Source organism: Oncorhynchus gorbuscha, unplaced genomic scaffold (assembly GCF_021184085.1).
Source record: "Oncorhynchus gorbuscha isolate QuinsamMale2020 ecotype Even-year unplaced genomic scaffold, OgorEven_v1.0 Un_scaffold_576, whole genome shotgun sequence".
Lineage (NCBI taxonomy): Eukaryota > Metazoa > Chordata > Actinopteri > Salmoniformes > Salmonidae > Oncorhynchus > Oncorhynchus gorbuscha.
This window is the reverse complement of record NW_025745411.1, coordinates 1-15,070: the sequence shown is the minus strand read 5'-3', so window position 1 is coordinate 15,070 and position 15,070 is coordinate 1. Positions and strand designations below refer to the sequence as shown.

The 15,070-nt window shown below is 48.3% G+C and overlaps 1 protein-coding gene across 4 annotated transcripts; it reads right to left on the bottom strand.

The window, feature by feature from the left end:
* Positions 1 to 286: 286 nt before the first annotated feature.
* LOC124018764 (von Hippel-Lindau disease tumor suppressor-like) lies at positions 287 to 13,292 on the bottom strand. Of its 4 annotated transcripts, none has more exons than XM_046334112.1 (3): positions 13,086 to 13,292; positions 12,719 to 12,859; positions 287 to 2,575 (listed from the first exon to the last, which is right to left on the bottom strand). In XM_046334112.1, exon 3 carries the CDS (start codon positions 1,527 to 1,529, stop codon positions 537 to 539), a length of 993 nt encoding a protein of 330 aa, XP_046190068.1. In that variant the 5' UTR covers positions 1,530 to 2,575; positions 12,719 to 12,859; positions 13,086 to 13,292; the 3' UTR covers positions 287 to 536. The 4 variants fall into 4 exon arrangements, with proteins under 4 accessions (XP_046190068.1, XP_046190069.1, XP_046190070.1 ...); XM_046334113.1 differs by having other exon boundaries at positions 13,104 to 13,292; XM_046334114.1 differs by having other exon boundaries at positions 2,089 to 2,575.
* Between the last annotated feature and the right edge of the window lie 1,778 nt (positions 13,293 to 15,070).

Below are 15,070 nucleotides of genomic sequence, written 5' to 3'. Positions count from 1 at the left end.
AGGGGTCAGAATACTTCTGCAAGGCACTGAATATACGGTCTAAACTATGTTTGGCTGATAAGTAGGAGCCCACTGTGTTTGCTATGGTAAATCGGCTCTGTTATAATGTTTGGTCACAAATTCCATTCAACCTGCTCTAAACCTAAATATGTTGTTCATACATTCCAAACACATTGAGTGTTTTGAGGAAGGGAAAGGCTAGCCTGATCTCGTCTTGATGACCATAGGAGTTGGTTAGACAGCACAAATAGATCTTGGACCAGGCTAGAAAGGCTACATTTGGTCGACATAAAGCGCTGTGACCAATGAGTTCAGAGTAGGGACAAGTTCCATCAGATGCTCTAAGCTTCTAGTCACCAATGAGTTCAGGGTAGGGACAAGTTCCATTCAAATGCTCTGAGCTTCTAGAGTCACCAATGAGTTCAGAGTAGGGACAAGTTCCATTCAAATACTCTGAGCTTCTAGAGTCACCAATGAGTTCAGAGTAGGGACAAGTTCCATTCAAATACTCTAAGCTTCTAGAGTCACCAATGAGTTCAGAGTAGGGACAAGTTCCATTCAAATACTCTTGAGCTTCTAGAGTCACCAATGAGTTCAGAGTAGGGACAAGTTCCATTCAGATGTTCTGAGCTTCTAGAGTCACCAATGAGTTCAGGGTAGGGACAAGTTCCATTCAAATACTCTGAGCTTCTAGAGTCACCAATGAGTTCAGAGTAGGGACAAGTTCCATTCAAATACTCTAAGCTTCTAGAGTCACCAATGAGTTCAGGGTAGGGACAAGTTCCATTCAGATGCTCTGAGCTTCTAGAGTCACCAATGAGTTCAGGGTAGGGACAAGTTCCATTCAAATACTCTGAGCTTCTAGAGTCACCAATGAGTTCAGGGTAGGGACAAGTTCCATTCAAATACTCTGAGCTTCTAGAGTCACCAATGAGTTCAGAGTAGGGACAAGTTCCATTCAAATACTCTGAGCTTCTAGAGTCACCAATGAGTTCAGAGTAGGGACAAGTTCCATTCAAATACTCTAAGCTTCTAGAGTCACCAATGAGTTCAGGGTAGGGACAAGTTCCATTCAAATACTCTGAGCTTCTAGAGTCACCAATGAGTTCAGAGTAGGGACAAGTTCCATTCAAATACTCTGAGCTTCTAGAGTCACCAATGAGTTCAGAGTAGGGACAAGTTCCATTCAAATACTCTGAGCTTCTAGAGTCACCAATGAGTTCAGAGTAGGGACAAGTTCCATTCAAATACTCTGAGCTTCTAGAGTCACCAATGAGTTCAGAGTAGGGACAAGTTCCATTCAAATACTCTGAGCTTCTAGAGTCACCAATGAGTTCAGAGTAGGGACAAGTTCCATTCAAATACTCTAAGCTTCTAGAGTCACCAATGAGTTCAGAGTAGGGACAAGTTCCATTCAAATACTCTAAGCTTCTAGAGTCACCAATGAGTTCAGAGTAGGGACAAGTTCCATTCAAATACTCTTGAGCTTCTAGAGTCACCAATGAGTTCAGAGTAGGGACAAGTTCCATTCAAATGCTCTGAGCTTCTAGAGTCACCAATGAGTTCAGAGTAGGGACAAGTTCCATTCAAATACTCTAAGCTTCTAGAGTCACCAATGAGTTCAGGGTAGGGACAAGTTCCATTCAAATACTCTGAGCTTCTAGAGTCACCAATGAGTTCAGAGTAGGGACAAGTTCCATTCAAATACTCTTGAGCTTCTAGAGTCACCAATGAGTTCAGAGTAGGGACAAGTTCCATTCAAATGCTCTGAGCTTCTAGAGTCACCAATGAGTTCAGAGTAGGGACAAGTTCCATTCAAATACTCTAAGCTTCTAGAGTCACCAATGAGTTCAGGGTAGGGACAAGTTCCATTCAAATACTCTGAGCTTCTAGAGTCACCAATGAGTTCAGAGTAGGGACAAGTTCCATTCAGATACTTTTAAGTCAGTGGTATTCAACATGTTTCAATGGGGACCTCATTTTCTCCTCAAGAATTTATTGCGACCTCACCCCGTATAACGTTAAATTCATTGTGTTTTCACACCCTCATCAAAATGAAAAGAAACAAACAAATACATTTATTCAATAAACATTGAAAAAAAAAATCTTTATTTAAAAAAAATATATATATTTGTCCCACACAATAATATGTACTCTTTATAATAATAAGTATTCTTAATTCGCGACCCCATTGCAGTTCCCCGAACCTGACTGAAGTCCACTGTTCTAGAGCCACTAACGAGTTCAGAGCAAGGGAGGGGGGGGCTACATTTGGTCAACAGAAAGTCCATTATTCAGTAGCCTGTTATGCATAAAGCTTCTCAGAGTATGAGAGCTGATCTAGGATCAGGTCATCCCCCCCCCCTGTCCATGTAATCTGATTCATTGTGATCTAAATGATACAACTGATCCTAGGTCAACATTCTGAGACGGTTGATGAGTCCCAGCTCCTTCAGTAAGTCAGGCTGTTGTCTGAGGTCTGTCTTCAGTGACTCGGGGATGTCCAGTCTGCCGTAGTCCTCCTCTTCTACCAGATTACGGATTAGCATCAGACAACACTCCTGCAGAGAGTACACTGGAACACAGAGAGAAACAATGATGTCTGTGAAACCTATCAACAGTCCTGCAGAGAGTACACTGGAACACAGAGAGAAACAATGATGTCTGTGAAACCTATCAACAGTCCTGTAGAGAGTACACTGGAACACAGAGAGAAACAATGATGTCTGTGAAACCTATCAACAGTCCTGTAGAGAGCACACTGGAACACAGAGAGAAACAATGATGTCTGTGAAACCTATCAACAGTCCTGTAGAGAGTACACTAGAACACAGAGAGAAACAATGATGTCTGTGAAACCTATCAACAGTCCTGTAGAGTACACTGGAACACAGAGAGAAACAATGATGTCTGTGAAACCTATCAACAGTCCTGTAGAGAGTACACTGGAACACAGAGAGAAACAATGATGTCTGTGAAACCTATCAACAGTCCTGTAGAGAGTACACTGGAACACAGAGAGAAACAATGATGTCTGTGAAACCTATCAACAGTCCTGTAGAGAGTACACTGGAACACAGAGAGAAACAATGATGTCTGTGAAACCTATCAACACTCCTGCAGAGTACACTGGAACACAGAGAGAAACAATGATGTCTGTGAAACCTATCAACAGTCTTGCAGAGAGTACACTGGAACACAGAGAGAAACAATGACGTCTTTGAAACTTGTGTTTCAAAGTGTTTTTACACATTCCTGGTCAGAGCTGGTCCCAGATCTGTCAATACTCCCTGGACATTGTTGGTCCCAGGCCTGTCAACACTCCTGGACAGAGCTGGTCCCAGGCCTGTCAACACTCCTGGACAGAGCTGGTCCCAGATCTGTCAACACTCCTGGTCAGAGCTGGTCCCAGGTCTGATTGTGCTTTTTGTCTACTCAATCGCCAAGCCAAATGATTTGTTACGACAATTCCATCAGGAGTTGGCCAGATCAGAAAAAGACCAGGCTACTATAAAGACCAGGGACCCAGGTTACTATAAAGACCAGGGACCCAGGCTACTATAAAGACCAGGGACCCAGGCTACTGTAAAGACCAGGGACCCAGGCTACTGTAAAGACCAGGGACCCAGGCTACTATAAAGACCAGGGACCCAGGCTACTGTAAAGACCAGGGACCCAGGCTACTATAAAGACCAGAGACCCAGGCTACTATAAAGACCAGGGACCCAGGCTACTATAAAGACCAGGGACCCAGGCTACTATAAAGATCAGGGACCCAGGCTACTATAAAGACCAGGGACCCAGGCTACTATAAAGACCAGGGACCCAGGCTACTATAAAGACCAGGGACCCAGGCTGCTATAAAGACCAGGGACCCAGGCTGCTATAAAGACCAGGGACCCAGGCTACTATAAAGACCAGGGACCCAGGCTACTATAAAGACCAGGGACCCAGGCTACTATAAAGACCAGGGACCCAGGCTACTATAAAGACCAGGGACCCAGGCTACTATAAAGACCAGGAACCCAGGCTGCTATAAAGACCAGGGACCCAGGCTACTATAAAGACCAGGGACCCAGGCTGCTATAAAGACCAGGGACCCAGGCTACTATAAAGACCAGGGACCCAGGCTACTATAAAGACCAGGGACACAGGCTGCTATAAAGACCAGGGACCCAGGCTACTATAAAGACCAGGGACCCAGGCTACTGTAAAGGCCAGGGACCCAGGCTACTGTAAAGACCAGGGACCCAGGCTACTGTAAAGACCAGAGACCCAGGCTACTATAAAGACCAGGGACCCAGGCTACTATAAAGACCAGGGACCCAGGCTACTATAAAGACCAGGGACCCAGGCTACTATAAAGACCAGGGATCCAGGCTGCTATAAAGACCAGGGACCCAGGCTGCTATAAAGACCAGGGACCCAGGCTACTATAAAGACCAGGGACCCAGGCTACTATAAAGACCAGGGACCCAGGCTACTATAAAGACCAGGGACCCAGGCTACTATAAAGACCAGGGACCCAGGCTACTATAAAGACCAGGGACCCAGGCTGCTATAAAGACCAGGGACCCAGGCTGCTATAAAGACCAGGGACCCAGGCTACTATAAAGACCAGGGACCCAGGCTACTATAAAGACCAGGGACCCAGGCTACTATAAAGACCAGGGACCCAGGCTGCTATAAAGACCAGGGACCCAGGCTACTATAAAGACCAGGGACCCAGGCTACTATAAAGACCAGGGACCCAGTCTACTATAAAGACCAGGGACCCAGGCTACTATAAAGACCAGGGACCCAGGCTACTATAAAGACCAGGGACCCAGGCTGCTATAAAGACCAGGGACCCAGGCTACTATAAAGACCAGGGACCCAGGCTACTATAAAGACCAGGGACCCAGGCTACTATAAAGACCAGGGACCCAGGCTACTATAAAGACCAGGGACCCAGGCTACTATAAAGACCAGGGACCCAGGCTACTATAAAGACCAGGGACCCAGGCTACTATAAAGACCAGGGACCCAGGCTGCTATAAAGACCAGGGACCCAGGCTACTATAAAGACCAGGGACCCAGGCTACTATAAAGACCAGGGACCCAGGCTGCTATAAAGACCAGGGACCCAGGCTACTATAAAGACCAGGGACCCAGGCTACTATAAAGACCAGGGACCCAGGCTCCTATAAAGACCAGGGACCCAGGCTACTATAAAGACCAGGGACCCAGGCTCCTATAAAGACCAGGGACCCAGGCTACTATAAAGACCAGGGACCCAGGCTACTATAAAGACCAGGGACCCAGGCTACTATAAAGACCAGGAACCCAGGCTGCTATAAAGACCAGGGACCCAGGCTACTATAAAGACCAGGGACCCAGGCTGCTATAAAGACCAGGGACCCAGGCTACTATAAAGACCAGGGACCCAGGCTACTATAAAGACCAGGGACCCAGGCTACTATAAAGACCAGGGACACAGGCTGCTATAAAGACCAGGGACCCAGGCTACTATAAAGACCAGGGACCCAGGCTACTGTAAAGGCCAGGGACCCAGGCTACTGTAAAGACCAGGGACCCAGGCTACTGTAAAGACCAGAGACCCAGGCTACTATAAAGACCAGGGACCCAGGCTACTATAAAGACCAGGGACCCAGGCTACTATAAAGACCAGGGACCCAGGCTGCTATAAAGACCAGGGATCCAGGCTGCTATAAAGACCAGGGACCCAGGCTGCTATAAAGACCAGGGACCCAGGCTACTATAAAGACCAGGGACCCAGGCTACTATAAAGACCAGGGACCCAGGCTACTATAAAGACCAGGGACCCAGGCTACTATAAAGACCAGGGACCCAGGCTACTATAAAGACCAGGGACCCAGGCTGCTATAAAGACCAGGGACCCAGGCTACTATAAAGACCAGGGACCCAGGCTACTATAAAGACCAGGGACCCAGGCTACTATAAAGACCAGGGACCCAGGCTACTATAAAGACCAGGGACCCAGGCTGCTATAAAGACCAGGGACCCAGGCTACTATAAAGACCAGGGACCCAGGCTGCTATAAAGACCAGGGACCCAGGCTACTATAAAGACCAGGGACCCAGGCTACTATAAAGACCAGGGACCCAGGCTACTATAAAGACCAGGGACCCAGGCTGCTAGGCTAATAAAGACCAGGGACCCAGGCTACTATAAAGACCAGGGACCCAGGCTACTATAAAGACCAGGGACCCAGGCTACTATAAAGACCAGGGACCCAGGCTACTATAAAGACCAGGGACCCAGGCTACTATAAAGACCAGGGACCCAGGCTACTATAAAGACCAGGGACCCAGGCTACTATAAAGACCAGGGACCCAGGCTACTATAAAGACCAGGGACCCAGGCTACTATAAAGACCAGGGACCCAGGCTACTATAAAGACCAGGGACCCAGGCTACTATAAAGACCAGGGACCCAGGCTACTATAAAGACCAGGGACCCAGGCTACTATAAAGACCAGGGACCCAGGCTACTATAAAGACCAGGGACCCAGGCTACTATAAAGACCAGGGACCCAGGCTACTATAAAGACCAGGGACCCAGGCTACTATAAAGACCAGGGACCCAGGCTACTATAAAGACCAGGGACCCAGGCTACTATAAAGACCAGGGACCCAGGCTACTATAAAGACCAGGGACCCAGGCTACTATAAAAGACCAGGGACCCAGGCTACTATAAAGACCAGGGACCCAGGCTACTATAAAGACCAGGGACCCAGGCTACTATAAAGACCAGGGACCCAGGCTACTATAAAGACCAGGGACCCAGGCAGGGACCCAGGCTCCTATAAAGACCAGGGACCCAGGCTACTATAAAGACCAGGGACCCAGGCTACTATAAAGACCAGGGACCCAGGCTACTATAAAGACCAGGGACCCAGGCTGCTATAAAGACCAGGGACCCAGGCTACTATAAAGACCAGGGACCCAGGCTACTATAAAGACCAGGGACCCAGGCTGCTATAAAGACCAGGGACCCAGGCTACTATAAAGACCAGGGACCCAGGCTACTATAAAGACCAGGGACCCAGGCTACTATAAAGACCAGGGACCCAGGCTACTATAAAGACCAGGGACCCAGGCTGCTATAAAGACCAGGGACCCAGGCTACTATAAAGACCAGGGACCCAGGCTGCTATAAAGACCAGGGACCCAGTCTACTATAAAGACCAGGGACCCAGGCTACTATAAAGACCAGGGACCCAGGCTACTATAAAGACCAGGGACCCAGGCTGCTATAAAGACCAGGGACCCAGGCTACTATAAAGACCAGGGACCCAGGCTACTATAAAGACCAGGGACCCAGGCTACTATAAAGACCAGGGACCCAGGCTACTATAAAGACCAGGGACCCAGTCTACTATAAAGACCAGGGACCCAGGCTACTATAAAGACCAGGGACCCAGGCTACTATAAAGACCAGGGACCCAGGCTACTATAAAGACCAGGGACCCAGGCTACTATAAAGACCAGGGACCCAGGCTACTATAAAGACCAGGGACCCAGGCTACTATAAAGACCAGGGACCCAGGCTACTATAAAGACCAGGGACCCAGGCTACTATAAAGACCAGGGACCCAGGCTACTATAAAGACCAGGGACCCAGGCTACTATAAAGACCAGGGACCCAGGCTACTATAAAGACCAGGGACCCAGGCTACTATAAAGACCAGGGACCCAGGCTACTATAAAGACCAGGGACCCAGGCTACTATAAAGACCAGGGACCCAGGCTACTATAAAGACCAGGGACCCAGGCTACTATAAAGACCAGGGACCCAGGCTACTATAAAGACCAGGGACCCAGGCTACTATAAAGACCAGGGACCCAGGCTACTATAAAGACCAGGGACCCAGGCTACTATAAAGACCAGGGACCCAGGCTACTATAAAGACCAGGGACCCAGGCTATAAAGACTAGGGACCCAGGCTATAAAGACCAGGGACCCAGGCTACTATAAAGACCAGGGACCCAGGCTACTATAAAGACCAGGGACCCAGGCTACTATAAAGACCAGGGACCCAGGCTACTATAAAGACCAGGGACCCAGGCTACTATAAAGACCAGGGACCCAGGCTACTATAAAGACCAGGGACCCAGGCTACTATAAAGACCAGGGACCCAGGCTACTATAAAGACCAGGGACCCAGGCTACTATAAAGACCAGGGACCCAGGCTACTATAAAGACCAGGGACCCAGGCTACTATAAAGACCAGGGACCCAGGCTACTATAAAGACCAGGGACCCAGGCTGCTATAAAGACCAGGGACCCAGGCTACTATAAAGACCAGGGACCCAGGCTACTATAAAGACCAGGGACCCAGGCTACTATAAAGACCAGGGACCCAGGCTACTATAAAGACCAGGGACCCAGGCTGCTATAAAGACCAGGGACCCAGGCTACTATAAAGACCAGGGACCCAGGCTACTATAAAGACCAGGGACCCAGGCTACTATAAAGACCAGGGACCCAGGCTACTATAAAGACCAGGGACCCAGGCTACTATAAAGACCAGGGACCCAGGCTACTATAAAGACCAGGGACCCAGGCTACTATAAAGACCAGGGACCCAGGCTACTATAAAGACCAGGGACCCAGGCTACTATAAAGACCAGGGACCCAGGCTACTATAAAGACCAGGGACCCAGGCTACTATAAAGACCAGGGACCCAGGCTACTATAAAGACCAGGGACCCAGGCTACTATAAAGACCAGGGACCCAGGCTACTATAAAGACCAGGGACCCAGGCTACTATAAAGACCAGGGACCCAGGCTACTATAAAGACCAGGGACCCAGGCTGCTATAAAGACCAGGGACCCAGGCTGCTATAAAGACCAGGGACCCAGGCTACTATAAAGACCAGGGACCCAGGCTACTATAAAGACCAGGGACCCAGGCTACTATAAAGACCAGGGACCCAGGCTACTATAAAGACCAGGGACCCAGGCTACTATAAAGACCAGGGACCCAGGCTACTATAAAGACCAGGGACCCAGGCTACTATAAAGACCAGGGACCCAGGCTACTATAAAGACCAGGGACCCAGGCTACTATAAAGACCAGGGACCCAGGCTACTATAAAGACCAGGGACCCAGGCTACTATAAAGACCAGGGACCCAGGCTACTATAAAGACCAGGGACCCAGGCTACTATAAAGACCAGGGGCTACCCCCAGGCTACTATAAAGATCAGGGACCCAGGCTACTATAAAGACCAGGGACCCAGGCTACTATAAAGATCAGGGACCCAGGCTACTATAAAGACCAGGGACCCAGGCTACTATAAAGACCAGGGACCCAGGCTACTATAAAGACCAGGGACCCAGGCTACTATAAAGACCAGGGACCCAGGCTACTATAAAGACCAGGGACCCAGGCTACTATAAAGACCAGGGACCCAGGCTACTATAAAGACCAGGGACCCAGGCTACTATAAAGACCAGGGACCCAGGCTACTATAAAGACCAGGGACCCAGGCTACTATAAAGACCAGGGACCCAGGCTACTATAAAGACCAGGGACCCAGGCTACTATAAAGACCAGGGACCCAGGCTACTATAAAGACCAGGCTACTATAAAAGACCAGGGACCCAGGCTACTATAAAGACCAGGGACCCAGGCTACTATAAAGACCAGGGACCCAGGCTACTATAAAGACCAGGGACCCAGGCTACTATAAAGACCAGGGACCCAGGCTACTATAAAGACCAGGGACCCAGGCTACTATAAAGACCAGGGACCCAGGCTACTATAAAGACCAGGGACCCAGGCTACTATAAAGACCAGGGACCCAGGCTACTATAAAGACCAGGGACCCAGGCTACTATAAAGACCAGGGACCCAGGCTACTATAAAGACCAGGGACCCAGGCTACTATAAAGACCAGGGACCCAGGCTACTATAAAGACCAGGGACCCAGGCTACTATAAAGACCAGGGACCCAGGCTACTATAAAGACCAGGGACCCAGGCTACTATAAAGACCAGGGACCCAGGCTACTATAAAGACCAGGGACCCAGGCTACTATAAAGACCAGGGACCCAGGCTACTATAAAGACCAGGGACCCAGGCTACTATAAAGACCAGGGACCCAGGCTACTATAAAGACCAGGGACCCAGGCTACTATAAAGACCAGGGACCCAGGCTACTATAAAGACCAGGGACCCAGGCTACTATAAAGACCAGGGACCCAGGCTACTATAAAGACCAGGGACCCAGGCTACTATAAAGACCAGGGACCCAGGCTACTATAAAGACCAGGGACCCAGGCTACTATAAAGACCAGGGACCCAGGCTACTATAAAGACCAGGGACCCAGGCTACTATAAAGACCAGGGACCCAGGCTACTATAAAGACCAGGGACCCAGGCTGCTATAAAGACCAGGGACCCAGGCTACTATAAAGACCAGGGACCCAGGCTACTATAAAGACCAGGGACCCAGGCTACTATAAAGACCAGGGACCCAGGCTACTATAAAGACCAGGGACCCAGGCTACTATAAAGACCAGGGACCCAGGCTACTATAAAGACCAGGGACCCAGGCTACTATAAAGACCAGGGACCCAGGCTCCTATAAAGACCAGGGACCCAGGCTACTATAAAGACCAGGGACCCAGGCTACTATAAAGACCAGGGACCCAGGCTACTATAAAGACCAGGGACCCAGGCTACTATAAAGACCAGGGACCCAGGCTACTATAAAGACCAGGGACCCAGGCTACTATAAAGACCAGGGACCCAGGCTACTATAAAGACCAGGGACCCAGGCTACTATAAAGACCAGGGACCCAGGCTACTATAAAGACCAGGGACCCAGGCTACTATAAAGACCAGGGACCCAGGCTACTATAAAGACCAGGGACCCAGGCCCAGGCTACTATAAAGACCAGGGACCCAGGCTACTATAAAGACCAGGGACCCAGGCTACTATAAAGACCAGGGACCCAGGCTACTATAAAGACCAGGGACCCAGGCTGTTATAAAGACCAGGGACCCAGGCTGCTATAAAGACCAGGGACCCAGGCTACTATAAAGACCAGGGACCCAGGCTACTATAAAGACCAGGGACCCAGGCTACTATAAAGACCAGGGACCCAGGCTACTATAAAGACCAGGGACCCAGGCTACTATAAAGACCAGGGACCCAGGCTCCTATAAAGACCAGGGACCCAGGCTACTATAAAGACCAGGGACCCAGGCTACTATAAAGACCAGGGACCCAGGCTCCTATAAAGACCAGGGACCCAGGCTACTATAAAGACCAGGGACCCAGGCTACTATAAAGACCAGGGACCCAGGCTACTATAAAGACCAGGGACCCAGGCTACTATAAAGACCAGGGACCCAGGCTACTATAAAGACCAGGGACCCAGGCTACTATAAAGACCAGGGACCCAGGCTACTATAAAGACCAGGGACCCAGGCTACTATAAAGACCAGGGACCCAGGCTACTATAAAGACCAGGGACCCAGGCTACTATAAAGACCAGGGACCCAGGCTACTATAAAGACCAGGGACCCAGGCTACTATAAAGACCAGGGACCCAGGCTACTATAAAGACCAGGGACCCAGGCTACTATAAAGACCAGGGACCCAGGCTACTATAAAGACCAGGGACCCAGGCTACTATAAAGACCAGGGACCCAGGCTACTATAAAGACCAGGGACCCAGGCTACTATAAAGACCAGGGACCCAGGCTACTATAAAGACCAGGGACCCAGGCTACTATAAAGACCAGGGACCCAGGCTACTATAAAGACCAGGGACCCAGGCTACTATAAAGACCAGGGACCCAGGCTACTATAAAGACCAGGGACCCAGGCTACTATAAAGACCAGGGACCCAGGCTACTATAAAGACCAGGGACCCAGGCTACTATAAAGACCAGGGACCCAGGCTACTATAAAGACCAGGGACCCAGGCTACTATAAAGACCAGGGACCCAGGCTACTATAAAGACCAGGGACCCAGGCTACTATAAAGACCAGGGACCCAGGCTATAAAGACCAGGGACCCAGGCTGCTACAAACAATACTGGAACACAGAAAGAAACAATCAAAATAACTTTTTGAAACAAGTAATGCATGTGTGGGTGGTGACAGGAACAACAACTTGAGGGGAAGTCTCTCAATAGTCTAGGTTTTCATCTCCTTGTCTGTTGCCTAGGCCTACCATTTATTTATTTTTAAACAGCCTATTTAATTTTTTTATTTTTTATTTTACCTTTATTTTACTAGGCAAGTCAGTTAAGAACAAATTCTTATTTTCAATGACGGCCTAGGGACACTGTGTTATTGACTTGTTAATTGTTTACTCCATGTGTAACTCTGTGTTGTCTGTTCACACTGCTATGCTTTATCTTGGCCAGGTCGCAGTTGCAAATGAGAACTTGTTCTCAACTAGCCTACCTGGTTAAATAAAGGTGAAATAAAAAATATAAAAAATAAACTGCCTGTTCAGGGGCAGAACGACAGACTTGTACCTTATCAGCTCGGGGATTTGAACCTAGTAGCCTGGGACAGGGAACATGTCAATGCTATTATTGGTTTGACTCCTTTATATCGAGGTAGGTGACAACGAGGAAAGGAAACGACAGCACTAGGAAGTGTAGTGTACAACAGGTGTCTGTCAACGGGGTTGATGGGAAGCAACATAGAGAGGGACACACCTGGGGTAGCTATGACAACATTCAGAAACCTGGGGTCACCGTCCTCTTCATATTCGGTGGCAGCTGTTGGCATATAAACATCTTGCTGATTAGCTAAAAGTTTCGCCCCATTTCGAGCGGCTCTGAAAACCCATGGATGCGCTGCGGAGAGTGGGAATGAGATGGAGGGAAATTACATGTCACGAACAACAGCTTTCGGCTACAAATCATTCAATTCAACATTTGGGAAAGGCTCATAGCCGAGTAATGTTTTGTTGGGGTTTAACTGTCCTCTTGGTTCAACCCATAGCTAAATTACATTACATGTTAAACGTAATACAGATCAAGTATTTGAGTAACACAAAAAAGACATGAGGGAGGGACTCACTCAGAAAAGTATTCATACTTAATAACCCGTTCGTTCGTATATCGCCATAAGAAACTGGATGTCCGGAATAATCCAACCACCATGCCCGGGCGCTTTGTTTCGACTGATTAATAAAATTAACGTGGGTTTTGACATCAGCATTTAGAGACCGGAGAGCTTTATTTTCCACGCTCACTACTTCCTGCTCCTCCATGACGATAATGCCACGACGATGTAATTCCCTAAACCAATCACAAGAGGTCGCTGTTGTTCAGCGCTCTGACGGGTCAGACATGAAACGTCATTCTCGGAACAACCGATGCCAATTGTCCAATAGAGTCCAGTAGAGTCCAATATAGTCTAATAGAGTCCAGTATAGTCCAGTATAGTCCAATAGAGTCCAGTATAGTCCAATAGAGTCCAGTAGAGTCCAGTATAGTCCAGTATAGTCCAATAGAGTCCAGTAGAGTCCAGTATAGTCCAGTAGAGTCCAATAGAGTCCAGTAGAGTCCAATAGAGTCCAATGGAGTCTAATAGACTCCAAAAGAGTCTAATATAATTTTATAGACTCCAATGGAGTCTAAAATAATCTTATAGAATCCAATAGAGTCCTCTTAAAGATCTCTGAGGGAGTCCTGTGTTATGCAGTAGTTAATGATGTGTTAACAACATTAAGGGAGTGTGTGTGTGTGTGTGTGTGTGTGTGTGTGTGTGTGTGTGTGTGTGTGTGTGTGTGTGTGTGTGTGTGTGTGTGTGTGTGTGTGTGTGTGTGTGTGTGTGTGTGTGCTGTGCTTTAATCACTACTAATGGTCTCTGACAAGCTACGTTAAAACCATACCCTGGTGTGTTTATCCTGTTACCACCCATACACTGGTGTGTTTATCCTGTTACCACCCATACACTGGTGTGTTTATCCTGTTACCACCCATACACTGGTGTGTTTATCCTGTTACCACCCATACACTGGTGTGTTTATCCTGTTACCACCCATACACTGGTGTGTTTATCCTGTTACCACCCATACCCTGGTGTGTTTATCCTGTTACCACTGGTGTGTTTATCCTGTTACCACCCATACACTGGTGTGTTTATCCTGTTACCACCCATACACTGGTGTGTTTATCCTGTTACCACCCATACACTGGTGTGTTTATCCTGTTAACACTGGTGTGTTTATCCTGTTACCACTGGTGTGTTTATCCTGTTACCACCCATACACTGGTGTGTTTATCCTGTTACCACCCATACCCTGGTGTGTTTATCCTGTTACCACCCATACACTGGTGTGTTTATCCTGTTACCACCCATACACTGGTGTGTTTATCCTGTTACCACTGGTGTGGTTATCCTGTTACCACCCATACACTGGTGTGTTTATCCTGTTACCACCCATACACTGGTGTGTTTATCCTGTTACCACTGGTGTGTTTATCCTGTTACCACCCATACCCTGGTGTGTTTATCCAGTTACCACCCATACACTGGTGTGTTTATCCTGTTACCACCCATACACTGGTGTGTTTATCCTGTTACCACCCATACACTGGTGTGTTTATCCTGTTACCACCCATACACTGGTGTGTTTATCCTGTTACCACTGGTGTGGTTATCCTGTTAACACTGGTGTGTTTATCCTGTTACCACTGGTGTGTTTATCCTGTTACCACCCATACCCTGGTGTGTTTATCCAGTTACCACCCATACCCTGGTGTGTTTATCCAGTTACCACCCATACCCTGGTGTGTTTATCCTGTTACCACCCATACACTGGTGTGGTTATCCTGTTACCACTGGTGTGCTTATCCTGTTAACACTGGTGTGTTTATCCTGTTAACACTGGTGTGTTTATCCTGTTACCACTGGTGTGTTTATCCAGTTACCACTGGTGTGTTTATCCTGTTACCACTGGTGTGTTTATCCTGTTACCACTGGTGTGTTTATCCTGGTGTGTTTATCCTGTTACCACTGGTGTGTTTATCCTGTTACCACACTGGTGTGTTTATCCT

Excerpts from the sequence above, each read along its gene's own strand:
- LOC124018764 (XM_046334112.1), bottom strand. The coding sequence starts at position 1,529 with ATGGAACTTGTCCCTACTCTGAACTCATTGGTGACTCTAGAAGCTCAA.